Raw genomic sequence first — 14,952 nt, forward strand, 5'->3', positions numbered from 1 at the left:
AGTGCTGGAATTACAGATATGCACAACCATACCTGCTTGTACGTGGTGCTGGGAATTGAACCCATGGCTTTGTGCATGTTTGGCAAATACTCTACCAACTGAGCCACATCACAAATAAGCCCCATAGATTTACTTTTTTCTTTTATTGAGATAGGGTTTCACTATGTAGCCCTAGTTGGCCTGGAATTCACTATGGAGACCAGGCTGACCTCAAACTCACAGAGATCCACCTGCCTCTGCCTCCTAAGTGCTGGAATTAATGTGTGCACCACTATGCCTGGTTTTTTTGTTTTTAAGAGTTATTTTGTAAAGATATATTGGTCACCAGTAATGGATGTATCAGGTATTGGGGATACAAAGATGAATAAAACGGTTTCCTCCCTTAGGTGGCTCTTCTGCTATTTCACTTTTACCCTCACAAGCTCACCTAATCACAGCTGCCATATTCTTCTATCAGTGCTCTAGTCCCACATTACAGATCTAGCCCTAACTACTACAGTAAAAGAAACCTGAATTGAAATTGAGGCTCTGATAATTATGAGTTTGTATTTATTCCTTAATCTTTGTAAATCTGTTTCTTCATCCATAAAATGAGAACTATGGCAAAACAATGGAGAGAGTTGTCACATCAGTGCTCTTCCACACAAGTAGGGGACGTTTGTCAGTTTTGGAAGGTACTTGTTATGAATCATGCTGGGGTCCCTGGCCCCTTAGGAATGTCACTAACATGGGTCTCATAGCCCGTGTCCTGACTCAGCTTTTCAGGGGACCAAGCTGTCCCAGTAGAGAGCTGTATATGGGGACATGCAGGGCTGGCTGTTCACCAAGAAGTTATACTCCAAAAGGAATCCACAGCTAGGAGGAAGCATGGTCTGAACCTCTAAGAGCACAACTACATGGCAGGTGGAAAAGCATGTTGGGAAGAGGAGAGCTGTCTAGTTCTGACTTCTGCTCTGTTACCCACTAGGGTATGACACTAAGCAGGGCTCATCTCTTCTTCAGGTCTTAGTTCCTCAGCAGTCTGTAAAATAAGTAGATTGGATAAGATGATTTCTGAGACCATTTTAAGCTTTAGTGCCTTAAGCAGCAAATTTAATCTAGGCATAGTGATTCAGGCCTGTAATTCCATCTATATAGGAGGCAGAAGCAGGAGGGTTATAGACCAGAGGCTAGTCTGGACAATTTAGTGAAGCCCTGTCTCAAAGCAAAAGGACTGAAGCCAAAGCTCTGTGGTAGAGTGCTTGCCCATTTGCAGAATCCAAACATGCTAACGAATAATGTGTGAATTTTGATTGTTGCACAGTGAATAAGACTTAAACGGCAGTCGGGAGTGGTGGTGCATGCATTTAATTCTAGCACTTGGGAGGCAGACGCAGGTGGATCTCTCTGAGATCAAGTTCCAGGTCAGCTGGGGGTACAGGGAGACCATGTCTCAAATAGACAACAACTTAGAATGTCAGAAGGATAATGACCAAGCAAAGAGGCTTAACTAAAGCTTTGTCTTCTTGACATCTAATTTCAGAGGTCAACTCAAGACCCTAATGCCTGGAGCATGGTGGCACACACCTTTGATCCCAACACTTAGGAAGCAGAGGCAGGTGGATCTCTATGGGATCGAGGCCAGTCTGGTCTATGTAGCAAGCTTCAGCCAGGGTACATAGTGAGACCCTGTCTGACCAGGGGCTGGTGAGATGGCTCAGCACGTAAAAGGACTTGTCACGAAAGCCTGTTATCCTGAGTTTGAGACCCAGAATCCATGTATGGGTGGAAGGAGAAAGCTGATTTCACAAAGCTGTCCCCTGACTTTCAAATGTATGTGCACACACACACACACACACACACACACACAGGCATTATATAGATAAATAATAAAGTTTAAATCCAAGCCAGGCGTGGTGGTATACATGCCTTTAACCCTAGTACTTGGGAGGCAGGGGCAGGTGGATCTCTGAGTTCGAGGCCAGCCTGGTCTACACAGTGTGTTCCAGGTCAGCTGGGGCCACAGGGAGACCCTGTCTCAAAAAAGAGAAAAAAAAATTTAAGTCCAGAGCCTGGCGTGGTAGCACTTGCCTTTAATCCAGGGAGGCAGATCTCTGTGAGTCCAAGGCCAGCCTGGTCTACATAGTGAATTCCAGCTGGGGCCACAGGGAGACGCTGTCTGAAAAAGACCAAAAACTAAAAAAATAAAAAATTAAATCCAAATCTGCTGGCTAGTATGGCATTAAAAGTTCATATTTGTGGTGCTAGAGCAGTTAAGAGCACTAGCTACTCTTGCAGAGGACCAGGTTTTGATTCTCAGCACCCACATGTTGACTCACAACTGCCTTTAATTCCATTTCCAAGGGATCTGATATCCTTTTCTGGCCTCCATGAGAATTGCATGTATGTGTTGCATGCAGGCAAAACATCCATACATATAATTTTCTTAAAATTATTTTTATTCTATGTGTATGTGTATTGCCTGCATGTATGTGAGTGCACCTGTGTCGTGCAATGCTGCAGCAGTCAGAAGAGGGCTTCTGTTTCCCCTGGAACTGGAGTTAAGGATGGTTGATAGCCGCATTGTGGGTGCTGAGAATTGAACCTGGGTCCTCTGCAAGAGCAGTCAGTGCTCTTAACCTCTGAGCCATCTCTGCAGCCCCATACATAATTTTTTTAAAAGATCATATTTGCTGGCCAGGTGTGGTGGTTCATGCTTTTAGTCCCAGCACTTGGGAGGTAGATGCAGGCAGATCTCTGTAAGTTCGAGGCCAGCCTGGTCTACATAGTGAGTTCCAGGCCAGCTGGGGCTACAGGGAGACCCTGTCTCAAAAGACCAAAAAAAAAAAAAAGTTCATACTTGCAAAAAAGTCAAAATGTCAAATAAGAATAATTTCCAGCTCTCATTTACTGGGTCCCCATTTTCTTTAGGTCTGGTCTAAGCATTTTTGAAATATTACCATGGGCTTGGGGCTCAGTTGGCAAAGTGTTTGTCTAACATGCAAATGCCCTAGGTTCTATCCCTAGTGCCATGTGTACTGCCCCTGTGGCACATGCCTGTTATCACAGCACTAGGGAGGTTGAGATGGGAGGATCTGAAATTCAAGGTCGTCCTCAGCTATACATAAGAGTTTGAGGCCAGCCTGAATACATGAGACCCTATTTCCCCAAAAGAAAAAGCATCTTAAGTGCCTACAACCATTTATAAGATTTCACCATTGTCTCTGTTTTACAAGTGGGAACAATAAGGGAAAAGATTCCAGGACTTCCAATAGCAGACAAGACAAATTGTATTAAAGACATATTTGGAACTCAGATGGTCTTAATCACCACAAATTAATCTTCTAATAGACCCAAATGCAGAAAGCTGTCTTCTGGCCAAATCAGGATTCTGAGTGGGACCTTCACCAACAACAGGTGCATCTTCAGCAACACAGGTCTCCCTGGTCAGACAACTGCTACAACCAGGCAGCTACAGGAAACCTGTGTGCACAGTGAGCTGAAGTTAAACCAGATAGTTTGTTAAGCATTCAGCAGGTACTTGGTTCCAAAGGTAATACAAGGTGAACCCCAAGTGACAGATGTCAGCTTCATCCTCAGTAGCCCTGTCAAATTGATGAATATGCTTCTGTGACATGTTCTGGTATGTTAAGGCAGAAGAGGAAATAAACAACTGTGCTCCTAGATAGATATACGAGAGCAATCATTGTTCAAGTACTGGGCCATCATGGGGTTGGGGATTTAGCTCAGTAATAGAGTGCTTGCCTAGCAAGCGAAAGGCCCTGGGTTCAGTCCTCAGCTCTTGGAAGTCTAATTTCCATCCACAGTAAGGTAGCCTGCCAAGAAACATGATTTTACCCATGTTGTAAAACTCTGGCAATGTCAGGCTGGAAGAGAATCCTTCACAAAAATGTGCACAATTTCAGAGCCTATAATGATTCACCAGTGAAGAATACTGATAGCTTTCTAATTCCTAGCTTTGGGGGCAGAGGGAGGGAAGGAGGGAGGGAGAGAGAGAGAGAGAATTATTGTATGCAAAGATGACCTGAAGACCAGTGCAAAGCTATTTAGTCATGTTAAATGTGTGTCAAGACCTACCATGAGCCAGTCATTAGGCTGGATACTAAAGGCACCAAGATGAGATTCTTGCCCTTCAAGAGCTTGGAGCCCAAGGTGGGAGAGGTATGTGCCTTATATGATGGGAAAATAGGAAAGAAATGAAGAGGCAGGAAAGGAAAAGCATCCTAAACAGGTGATAGTAAACTGGAGCTCAGAGGATGGTAGAATTTACTAGTGGAAAACAGATTATTCTTTGCAGATGGAATAGCAATGTGAAAAGGCCAATTCACTTGAAGGGGCAGGACATGTTTTTTATAGTCATCCAAAACTTAAGTCAGGCAGAAAATAGGCTGAAAGAAATTAGGTAGCTTGCTCAAGTCTCCTCCTCCCAGTTGAAGTGTTTTATGAAAAGTTGTTGGCTGTTTTCATTTTTTTGTAGGTTTAAAGTGTTTTGAAAAAACTTGGGAGGAGGAGCAGCAGAGGCAGGCTGATCTCTGTGAGTTTGAGGCCAGCCCAGTCTACATAGCAAGTTGTAGACCAGCCAGGGTAACATAGTGAGACCTTGTCTCAAAAACAAAATTTATCACATCTGTTGTTAGTTCTGGAGTTAACAGTTTTTTTGCATTTGACTGTTTGAAAATTACCATACAAAGAAAATGGCAACCTAATGGAAACAAGGCTGTGTGCTGCTGGATGACTGACTAATGAGTGTGAGGTGACTGATTCTCAGATGAGTAGAGTCATCCATGAAATTTATAGATTTACAGCTCAGCACATCTACCTGCCTCAGCCTCAGAAGCTGCTAGGATTACAGGCAGGCTCCATATGCCTCGCCCTTCATTTCATTCATTTTTTTTCTTTTTGAGACAGGGTCTCCCTGTAGTCCCAGCTGACCTGAACTCACTATGTATACCAGGCTGGCCTTGAACTCAACAAAGATCCGCCTGCCTTTGCCTCCCAAGTGCTGGGACTAAAGGCATGCGCCACCACACCAGGCCTCATTTCAGTCTTTAAACAATTTACATGAGAAACTTTTAATACAATCAGATAGACACAAAACAGGCTGAAAGAGGTTAAGTAGCTTGCCCGTCTCCTCCTCCCAAGTTATTTCAAAACACTTTAAACCTATAAAAAATGGAAACAGCTAACAACTTTTCATAAAACACTTCAACTGGGGTCACCAGCTGGTTTAACAGACTTTTATGGCACAACAGCCAACTCATCTCCACGGTAGTGATTGGTATGCTACTGGTCTATACGGAAAAAAAAAAAAAAGATCTGATAGAAACAGGAGATTGGTAGAAATCTCTCTACAGATGAGTAAAGAAAGCACGGAATTGTTATGGACACTGTTAGCAGAGATAGAATAGACAGCTACAGACGGTCCAACCTCTGCCAAAGATCAGGGCCGGGGAAGTCATTGGCAAAGGAAATGGAAGGGTCTCCCTAGAATCCAACCACTGAGTGGAAAAGTGATAGGCTTTAAAAATGATCGTTAACCCTGGAATTTGGTAGCTCATGCCTGTAATCTCAGCACTACCGAGGTGGATGGAGGCAAGAGATCAGGAGGTTTAAAGTCATTCTCTGCTACACAGCGAGTTTGAAACCAGGTTCGGTTACCCCAGACTCTGTCTCGAAAGAAGCCAAATAAACAGATAAAAAAGAAAATAAAGCTTCAGGTAGTATGGGGCACTCTCCACCTGGGGGGAATGTTTTGCAGTTGCTATTCCACAGCAGTTTACGACAAGATACAGATTACACCGACGTCACACAAACCGCTATCAAGCGTCCCAGAGTTCAAGAATCTTGTCTGTTTGTCGCGCCATGCGACCTGCTGGGGTGTCACTGTATTTCAGCCACCCCGGTGTTCAAACGACACGCGGGCGAGAAAAGCTAGAATTCTAGGCTCGCGCAGTACTCTTCCGCAGCCTCCTCACACGCAGGCGCCACGCTAACACCACCGCGCGGGAAGCCGGGAACTGTAGTTCCCCACCGGCCTCTGAGGGCGGCACTCATGGGCGCGGGCTCTGCCAGGAGCTTCCGGTCCGCAGGAGGAGGGGCGCCGCGGGCAACGCGCGAGGCCCTGTGGGAAAAGGGGCGGTGCGAGCAGGTGCGTGCGCAGCAGACCGGCAGTGGTGGCAGAGATGGAGGAGGGTGGACGGGACAAGGTGCCCGTGCAGTCCCAGCAGTCCGCAACGACGACCCCCGGCGGCGCGGACGAAAAGTTGAGCGGCAAGGAGCGGCGGGATGCCGGGGACAAGGACAAAGAGCAGGAGTTGGTGAGGTGCAGCCCCGGGAGCCGGGGAGCAGGCCTTGGGCTGAGTCACTGCTGGCCCCGAAGGCCATGGGCCTGACTCCCAACGGCCCACCGCACCCGGGAGACAGAATGGGGAGACCCTGCCTCTGCCTCCCAGTCTCTATTTCGCACCGCAGCCTCCGCGGTCCACAGCACCTCCTGAGGTGGGCTCTCAAGGGTCATTGCCATCCTCATTTCCTAAAACGGTTTTCAAGCAGAGCCTGGTTCAGAAGCTACACTCTTTCCACCAAGGCTGCTCCCCGTCCCACTCCCTTTTCATGTCCGTCTGGCGCTTCCCAAGGAAGCAAGCCCACTCTCCACGTGTCCCATGGTGAATGGGAGGAGAATGTGATTGGGGTTCCTTCTCCTGATAAGCTTTTTTCCCCCCAACCCTCCAGTCTGAGGAAGACAAACAACTTCAAGATGAACTGGAGATGCTTGTGGAGCGACTCCGGGTGAGTCACCATGTTACCGTGAGCAGGTGTATATTTAGATATTTCCCACTTGTTTGCTTTATTCCATTTTGAGGCAACTATGATATGAGATGGACTCTATGAAGGTCAGTATGAGGATAGTGTGAGGAAAAAGAGTAACAGGATATTTGGATGGGGCTATTTGTGCCAGGCAGTTTGTTGGAGTTGGGGAATCATTGAGTAAGAGGACAGTTATGTCCTTGCAGAAAGTGTTGGTTAAAAATGCCTGGGTTATGATCTAAAGGAATGTGACGTCTTTCGGTCTAGTCCTAACATCTCCTCATTAGGAGAAGGATACATCCCTGTACCGGCCAGCTTTGGAGGAACTGAGAAGGCAGATTCGTTCTTCTACAACTTCCATGACTTCTGTACCCAAGCCTCTCAAATTTCTGCGTCCACATTATGGCAAACTGAAGGAAATCTATGAGAATATGGCCCCTGGGGAGAATAAGGTAATTCAGAATATGGTGGTGGTCTAGTTGAGGAACTCCTTTTCTGCTAGACAGCAGGACTCACAAGTCACTGGAAGCCTAGCAGACTTGATACTTGATCTAGCTAAAGAGCCCATCATAGTCAAAATATCCCCCAAATGCTGGCAGGAGATGAACTTATCAGATATTTGTTATTTACATTGGACCTTGAGATTTTCTTAGCATTATCTGTCTGTCTGTCTGTTATTGAGACAGAATCTTACTATGTAGCTTTGGCCACCTTGAACTCAAAAGAGTTCTGCTTGCTTCTGTCTCTGAGTGCTGGAATGAAAGGCATGCACCACCATGCCTAGCTAGCATGATCTTTTTTTGGTCCTTTGAGACCAAAAAAGCTGGGTCTCCCTGTAGCCCCAGCTGTTCTGGAACTCACTATGTAGACCAGGCTGACCTTAAATTCACAAGAGATCTGCCTGCCCCTGCTTCCCGAATGCCGATCTATTTCTAATTTACATTTTAAAAATTATTTTATGTCTGTGTTGAGTGTATGTGCATGTATATGGTGTTGCGCATTCCTGTGCATTCATGGAGGAGAGAGGGGGGCATCAGATCCTTTGGAGCTGGAGTTCTAGGTATTTGCAGGATGCCTGGCTTGTTACATGGGTGCTGGAATATGAATGCTGGTCCTCATGATTGTTCAGCAAGTGCTCTTAACACTGAACCATCTCTCCAGTCCCTCTAATATTTTTGTTTTGTTGTTTTGTTTTTGAGATAGAGCCTAACACTGACGCCCAGGTTGGGCTTGAATTTGTGACAATCGTCCTGCCTAAGTCTGTGGAGTGCTGGGATTACAGGCATGAACTTGCCTGCCTTTCTAACTTATATTTAACTTTTTTCTTCTGTCCCATGTACATCTTTTTCTTTTATTGCCAAAGAAATAACCACAATTCAACCCCCTTTTTTCCCTATTGGTATAGCCCTAATCCAGAAATCTTTAGTTCTTACTAGATTATTAAATAGCCTCCTAACTGACCTGCTTTTGTCCTTGACCTCCTACGTCAGCTTTCTTCTGTATATGAGCTATAGTCATCTTTCTAGATTATGGGTAATTTTTTAATAAAACCTTTCAATAATTTATTATTGCAATATAAATTTATGCTGGGTGTCGACCTCTAGTCCCAGGTACAGAGTCTCTTTAGTCCAGGAAGTTGAGGCTAGCCTAGGCAACCTAATGAGGCCCACCATCTCTTAAAATTGAGTGCCTCTGTTTTTCTTTGCATTCCTACTTTGTTTGTCATCCTTTACCTATGTTGGTTTAAGAGGGAAATAGCAACACCAATTTTAGGGTGTTTTGTGAGGCTTAGTTTAGATCACATGGAAATTTTAAGGTATGTAGTGAATTTTGGGGATAGTGATCTGATTCTGTAATATCACCCATCCTTTCCCTTTGACTGTTGGGTTTGACCTCAAATGACTGGTTTCCTTACAGCGTTTTGCTGCTGACATCATCTCTGTTTTGGCCATGACCATGAGTGGTGAGCGTGAGTGCCTCAAATACCGGCTAGTGGGCTCCCAGGAGGAATTGGCATCATGGGGTCATGAGTATGTCAGGTAGGATGTTTTCTTCTTGGGACTCTGAAGGGACTTTGAGGTGCAGTTCTGTTTTTGGAGTACTGTTTTAGACTATTAAGGTATTGCATTCCCTAGACACTGAATTCCTTGACTCATAGGAATCTGCTTCCTCAAAACTGTGCTTTCCTAATGGTTTGTCCATAGGCACCTGGCAGGAGAAGTGGCTAAGGAGTGGCAAGAACTGGATGATGCAGAGAAAGCACAGCGGGAACCACTCCTGACCCTGGTGAAGGAGATTGTTCCTTACAATATGGCTCACAATGCAGAGCATGAAGCTTGTGACTTGCTCATGGAAATTGAGCAGGTAGACATGCTGGAGAAGGACATAGATGAAAACGCATACTCAAAGGTCTGCCTCTATCTCACCAGGTAAGTGAGTGTGGTAGAGGTGGGTAGCAGGCTTATACCTCTTCTCCCAGAATTTCTTGAGGACTGAGACTTTGTTTCTCCTTAATTACCCTAGAATGTAGCATACTGCTGGTTATATACTAGGTATTTAGTATGTATTTGGGTAAGTGAATTACATCAGTTAAATGAATAAGACTTACTGAATATTACCTTTACCTTTGTAGTTGTGTGAATTATGTACCAGAGCCTGAGAACTCTGCCCTACTGCGTTGTGCCTTGGGTGTGTTCCGAAAATTTAGCCGTTTCCCTGAAGCTCTGAGATTGGCATTGATGCTCAATGACATGGAACTGGTAGAAGACATTTTCACCTCCTGCAAGGATGTGTATGTAGAGAAGAAGCGGGCAAAGGAAGAGAGAAGCTTGTGCAGGAGTGTCTGTGTGAAAAGTGGAGACAACAGTTTCTGGTTCGGGTATAAGAGGCTTTCCTCTTCCCATAGTCGATGAAGGTGAGCTGGTATGATGGCTTTCTCCCACAGGGTAGTACAGAAGCAAATGGCATTCATGCTCGGCCGACATGGAGTATTCCTGGAACTGAGCGAAGATGTAGAGGAGTATGAAGACCTGACAGAAATCATGTCCAATGTGCAACTCAACAGCAACTTCTTGGCCTTAGCTCGGGAGGTAAGATTCTCTGCTTTTTCCCTCAAAGCTTTTTGGTTGAAATTGTACCTGTCATTTTACCTCCCTGACTAATGCCTCTCACTAGACTCTTCCCTGGTTAAAGTTGCTATTCAGTGGGATAGCAGAAGGGACAGCTAGGGGAATACTGGGGAAGCAGTTGTGACCCTTTGACTTCTCTTCAGCTGGACATCATGGAGCCCAAGGTGCCTGATGACATCTACAAAACCCACCTAGAGAATAATAGTGAGTAACCCTGACTGGGAATTGGAGGATTATTGATTGTTCCTGCTGTATTGAAAATGATGCTTGGCTAACCTGCTTATCCTAGAGAACTTAGAACTTTTTGTCCACCTCACTGTTTGGGGCATAGATGATCCTAAGGGGCCACCTTAAAACCAGTGACTGTCTACTGTGCTCTGTTCCTTTCTTGTCTGCTAAACTGCCTCTCCTTTCTTCCTTGTGCAGGGTTTGGTGGCAGTGGCTCTCAGGTGGACTCTGCCCGCATGAACCTGGCCTCCTCTTTTGTGAATGGCTTTGTGAATGCAGCCTTTGGTCAAGACAAACTGCTGACTGATGATGGCAACAAATGGCTTTACAAGAACAAGGACCATGGTATAATTTTCTGTTTTGCTCTAAAGTCAAATGTTCCCTGACAAGGAGCCACAGTACAGTTCCTTGGGGAGTTTTCTGTAAGTTTTCTTAGGGTAGGCCCTTTGAATGCTGATAGATTTTTCCGTGTCATAGGAATGTTGAGTGCTGCTGCTTCCCTTGGCATGATTCTGTTATGGGATGTGGACGGTGGCCTCACCCAGATTGACAAGTACCTTTACTCCTCTGAGGACTACATCAAGGTTAGTCTGGGCAAAGCTTACTGACTAGGGACTTGATCTTCCCATGTTCTAGTGCTTAGTAGTGCTCTCTTGTTACTGATGAGGCATATCTAGTTTTTTACCAGATAAGGTAGGTGCCACAGAGAGGCCCATGCTATACTCTTTGTAGTAAAGAGAGTAGAATATTCCAAGTAAAGAGTCTGCTTGCTCTTTGCAGTCAGGCGCTCTCCTTGCCTGTGGTATCGTGAACTCTGGAGTCCGGAATGAGTGTGATCCTGCCCTGGCTCTACTTTCAGACTATGTTCTCCATAACAGCAATACCATGAGACTTGGTTCAATCTTCGGGTAAGACTATCTCTTTTTTTTTTTGGTCTTTTTGAGACAGGGTCTCCCTGTAGCCCCAGCAGCTGTCCTGGAACGATCAGGCTGGCCTCGAACTCACAAAGATCCACCTGCCTCTGCCTCCCAAGTGCTGGGATTTCTTTTTTTTGGGGGGGTCTTTTTGAGATAGGGTCTCCCTGTAGCCCCAGCTGTCCTGGAACTCACTATGTAGACCAGGCTGGCCTTGAACTCACAGAGATCTGCCTGCCTCTGCCTCTGCCTCTGCCTCCTGAGTGCTGGGATTAAAGGTGTGCTCCACCAGACCTGGCCTGGGATCTTCTTATTTTTTTGTATGGTAAAAATTTTTTTGCCTTTCTAAGATTGCTTTTCTTGCTTTCTATTAGTGCGAAGTTCTTAAGAGTAGGAATCTGAGTCAGGTGTGGTAGTGCATGCCTTTAATCCCAGCAGAGTCAGTCTGATCTCTGAGTTCAAGCCCAGCTTGGTCTACATAGTGAGTTCCGGGCCAGCTGGGGCTACAGGGAGACAGACCCTGTCTCAAAAAGACCAAAAAATAAAATTTTAAAAAAGAATAGGAATCTGAGCCTTTTGTTGCCTTTCTCTTAACAAAGACTGCTGTGTACCATGGCGCTATTTGGCTCTTGTGAATGTTTGTTGATGTGGCAGTGTGTTGGTGACCAGTCTTCTTTTTGTTCCTTTCTGGTTCTGTCCTTGAGTATGTGTTGGGGATTACCTCTCTTGACTTTTTCAGGCTTGGCTTGGCCTATGCTGGCTCAAATCGTGAAGATGTTCTAACATTATTGCTGCCTGTGATGGGAGATTCCAAGTCCAGCATGGAGGTGAGTCATTAACATCTAGTGGAAAATGTAAGGGGAGGGGGAGGTGTGCACTTGAGGGGGGACTGCACATGCGCGTTACGTATTTTGGTGTTAGAGGACACTTTAATAAAAATCTCTTTAGAACTAGAATTTGAAGTTGTATATAATGGCTTATGCCTAGCATCCCAGTACTTGGGAGGTTGAGGCAGGAGGATTGCTTTGGGTTCCAGGCCCACCTTACTCTGGGCTATAGAATAAGACCCCCCATATCAATCCTAGCCCCCCAAAAAAGTGGGGGAGAGGGAGAAAGGAGAACAGACTGCAATTTTTGGCCCAGATGGAACTTGGGATTGAGGCTAAAGCATTTGGTATTGAGTTATTTTGGTATTTGGTTCCAGCTTCTGAAACCTCAGAGGAGTTACTTAGACTATAGGGAGGGGTGACTCAATGAAGTTTAGGGTTGGTGATTATGTTGGCCAGCTTACTGTCACTATGACAAAATACCAACTTCTAAATAGATGCTCATGGTTTTAGAAGTTCTGGTTCATGGTCAGACAGACCCATTGCTTTGGGTGAAGCAGCACATCATGGTTGGAATCACGTGGTAGAACAACAACAACAACAAATCCAGAAAGCAAAGAGAGAAGGAACCGAGGTGTCCCGTCCTCCCCCCCCCCCCCCCGGGGAGATTTGTTTGTTTTCCCTTTCTTTTTCTTTTCTGTTATCCCTGAAAGGGTCACTCCCCTAATGACTTAAAAGACCCCCTAGTGGGTCCCACCTCTTAGTTTCCACCACTTCCCAAAAGTGCCCCCTCTGAGGTCTAAGCCTTCTGACACATGGATTTGGGGACATTCTAAATCTAAGCCACAGCAGTGATTCTCACTTTAGTCATTATCTAAAAGGTTCTTACTCGTGCAGAGTTATTTAGTGATAAATACTGTATGGTGGCTAAGAGCAGAAATTTTAGAGAAAAAAGATCTAAGTTCAAATTTTGCTGCTTATAAGCAATGTGATAGTGGACAAGTAACTTAATTTCTTTAGGCTTCATTTTTCTTACCTGTTTTATGGAGCTGTGGATTAAATGTTTGTATGCAAAACTGGGGCTGTTGAAGATGGCTGAGCTGCTAAAGATGCCACCAAGGCTGATAACCTGAGTTCTATCCCCAGGACCCACCTGGTGGAAGGAGAGAACTGATTCTTGCAAGTTGTCCTCTTACTTCCATGCATGTGCCATAGTGCACACACATGTACAGACATGAAACAGACAAATTAATACAATAAAACTTTTAAAAGAGAATGCAAAGTGTTTTGCATAGTGGTTAGCATTTATGTCTTCAGTGAATGTTTTCAGCATTCAGTTATTACCCAGTGTAGTTAGGGAGGATAACCTACAGTGGACTATAAGAATTGACTCTTGACTGAAAAAAATGTAAGCAAGCATTTTAGTTTCTTACTGTGGCTGGGCATGGTAGCACATCCCTTTAATTCTAACACTCAGAGATAGAGGCAGATATCTGTGAGTTCAAGGCCAGCCTGGTCTGCATTGCATGTTCTAAGCCAATTGGGGCTATATAGTGAGACGCTGTCTCAGAGGGGGGAAAAAATCTGTATAATGCTGATTTTCTTATTTCTAGGTGGCTGGTGTGACAGCTCTAGCTTGTGGAATGATAGCAGTGGGATCCTGCAATGGAGATGTCACTTCTACCATCCTTCAGACCATCATGGAGAAGTCAGAGACTGAGCTCAAGGACACCTATGCCCGTTGGCTTCCTCTTGGCCTGGGCCTCAATCACCTGGGTGAGGGGAGATACCTATTTGACCAAAGGACCAACAGTAATTGTGGATAACAAGGACAGTTTTATGTGTCAGACTGAGCTGGATATAAGCTAGTGTTCTCTGACCCTTTTGAATGTGCCCTGTAGGGAAGGGTGAGGCTATCGAGGCGATCCTGGCTGCACTGGAGGTTGTGTCGGAGCCGTTCCGCAGTTTTGCCAACACTCTTGTGGATGTATGTGCCTATGCAGGTCTGTGTCACTGTTCTGCTTCTCAGCAACTCTGCTCTCTTGGTCATCTTCTTGGGTTTCTCCTGACTTTTATTCTGATCTGCTTTACTCATACAAAGTATGCTTTTGCTTGACACCTTCTCTCATTTTTTTTTTTTGTCTTTTTGAAGCAGGGTCTCCCTGTAGCCCCAGCTGTCCTGGAACTTACTATGTAGACCAGGCTGGCCTTGAACTCACAGAGATCCGCCTGCCTCTGCCTCCCAAGTGCTGGGACTACAGGTGTGTGCCACCACGCTCGGCTGACATCTCATTTTTATCCCTTACTTACTGCTGCAGGCTCTGGGAATGTGCTGAAGGTGCAGCAGCTCCTCCACATTTGTAGTGAGCACTTTGACTCCAAGGAAAAGGAGGAGGACAAAGACAAGAAGGACAAGAAGGACAAAGACAAGAAGGAAGCCCCTGCTGACATGGGAGCACATCAGGTCAGGGTGGAGGCAGTAGGCACTCTGAGAAGAGACAGGCATAGAGAAATGAGAGGGGCAGCTGGGTTTACCTGCTTTAGACTTCTCCTTCCCCCAGGTATTGACATGTATCAAAATGGCAGGACACTGAGTTCTGTCCATGAAGGGCAAGGTGTTCCCCTACAGGATGACTTTTCCCTGGAGTCTGAAGTCAAGGTTGACTTATTTTTTTTCCTGGAACTTACTGGGTTCTACCTCTTGAATCGCAGGGAGTAGCTGTTTTGGGGATTGCACTTATTGCTATGGGGGAAGAGATTGGTGCAGAAATGGCACTACGAACCTTTGGTCATTTGGTGAGTATAGCACAGGGAAGACCAGAATATGGGGGTGTGTGTGTACTGGGAATTGAACCCATGACCTTGTGCATGCCTGACACATGATTTACCTCTGAGCTATACTTTAGCCCTGGAATATGCTAATTTTGATGACTTAGGGTTCCCTGGTATGTTTTCTTGGTAAGGAGCTGTGCCATTGACATATCAGCTTATTCCTATAATTGAACTCTGTGTGTGTGTGTGTGTGTGTGTGTGTGTGTGTGTGTGTGT

The 14,952-nt window shown here is 45.4% G+C and overlaps 1 protein-coding gene across 1 annotated transcript in view; it reads left to right on the forward strand.

The window, feature by feature from the left end:
* The first annotated feature begins 6,123 nt into the window (after positions 1-6,123).
* The window catches only part of Psmd2 (proteasome 26S subunit, non-ATPase 2), a 10,891-nt gene continuing 2,062 nt past the window's right edge, over positions 6,124-14,952 (forward strand). The window contains exons 1-16 of the mRNA XM_008831287.2: positions 6,124-6,317; positions 6,733-6,789; positions 7,095-7,259; positions 8,725-8,846; positions 9,012-9,236; positions 9,440-9,598; positions 9,752-9,896; positions 10,079-10,139; positions 10,362-10,508; positions 10,641-10,747; positions 10,944-11,071; positions 11,817-11,904; positions 13,518-13,680; positions 13,806-13,907; positions 14,223-14,368; positions 14,617-14,700. Coding sequence (XP_008829509.1) covers positions 6,183-6,317; positions 6,733-6,789; positions 7,095-7,259; positions 8,725-8,846; positions 9,012-9,236; positions 9,440-9,598; positions 9,752-9,896; positions 10,079-10,139; positions 10,362-10,508; positions 10,641-10,747; positions 10,944-11,071; positions 11,817-11,904; positions 13,518-13,680; positions 13,806-13,907; positions 14,223-14,368; positions 14,617-14,700 — 2,034 coding nt within the window. The 5' untranslated portion in view covers positions 6,124-6,182. The remainder of the gene's footprint in view (positions 6,318-6,732; positions 6,790-7,094; positions 7,260-8,724; positions 8,847-9,011; positions 9,237-9,439; positions 9,599-9,751; positions 9,897-10,078; positions 10,140-10,361; positions 10,509-10,640; positions 10,748-10,943; positions 11,072-11,816; positions 11,905-13,517; positions 13,681-13,805; positions 13,908-14,222; positions 14,369-14,616; positions 14,701-14,952) is intronic.

Source organism: Nannospalax galili, unplaced genomic scaffold (assembly GCF_000622305.1).
Source record: "Nannospalax galili isolate Female #2095 unplaced genomic scaffold, S.galili_v1.0 scaffold315, whole genome shotgun sequence".
Classification (NCBI taxonomy): domain Eukaryota; kingdom Metazoa; phylum Chordata; class Mammalia; order Rodentia; family Spalacidae; genus Nannospalax; species Nannospalax galili.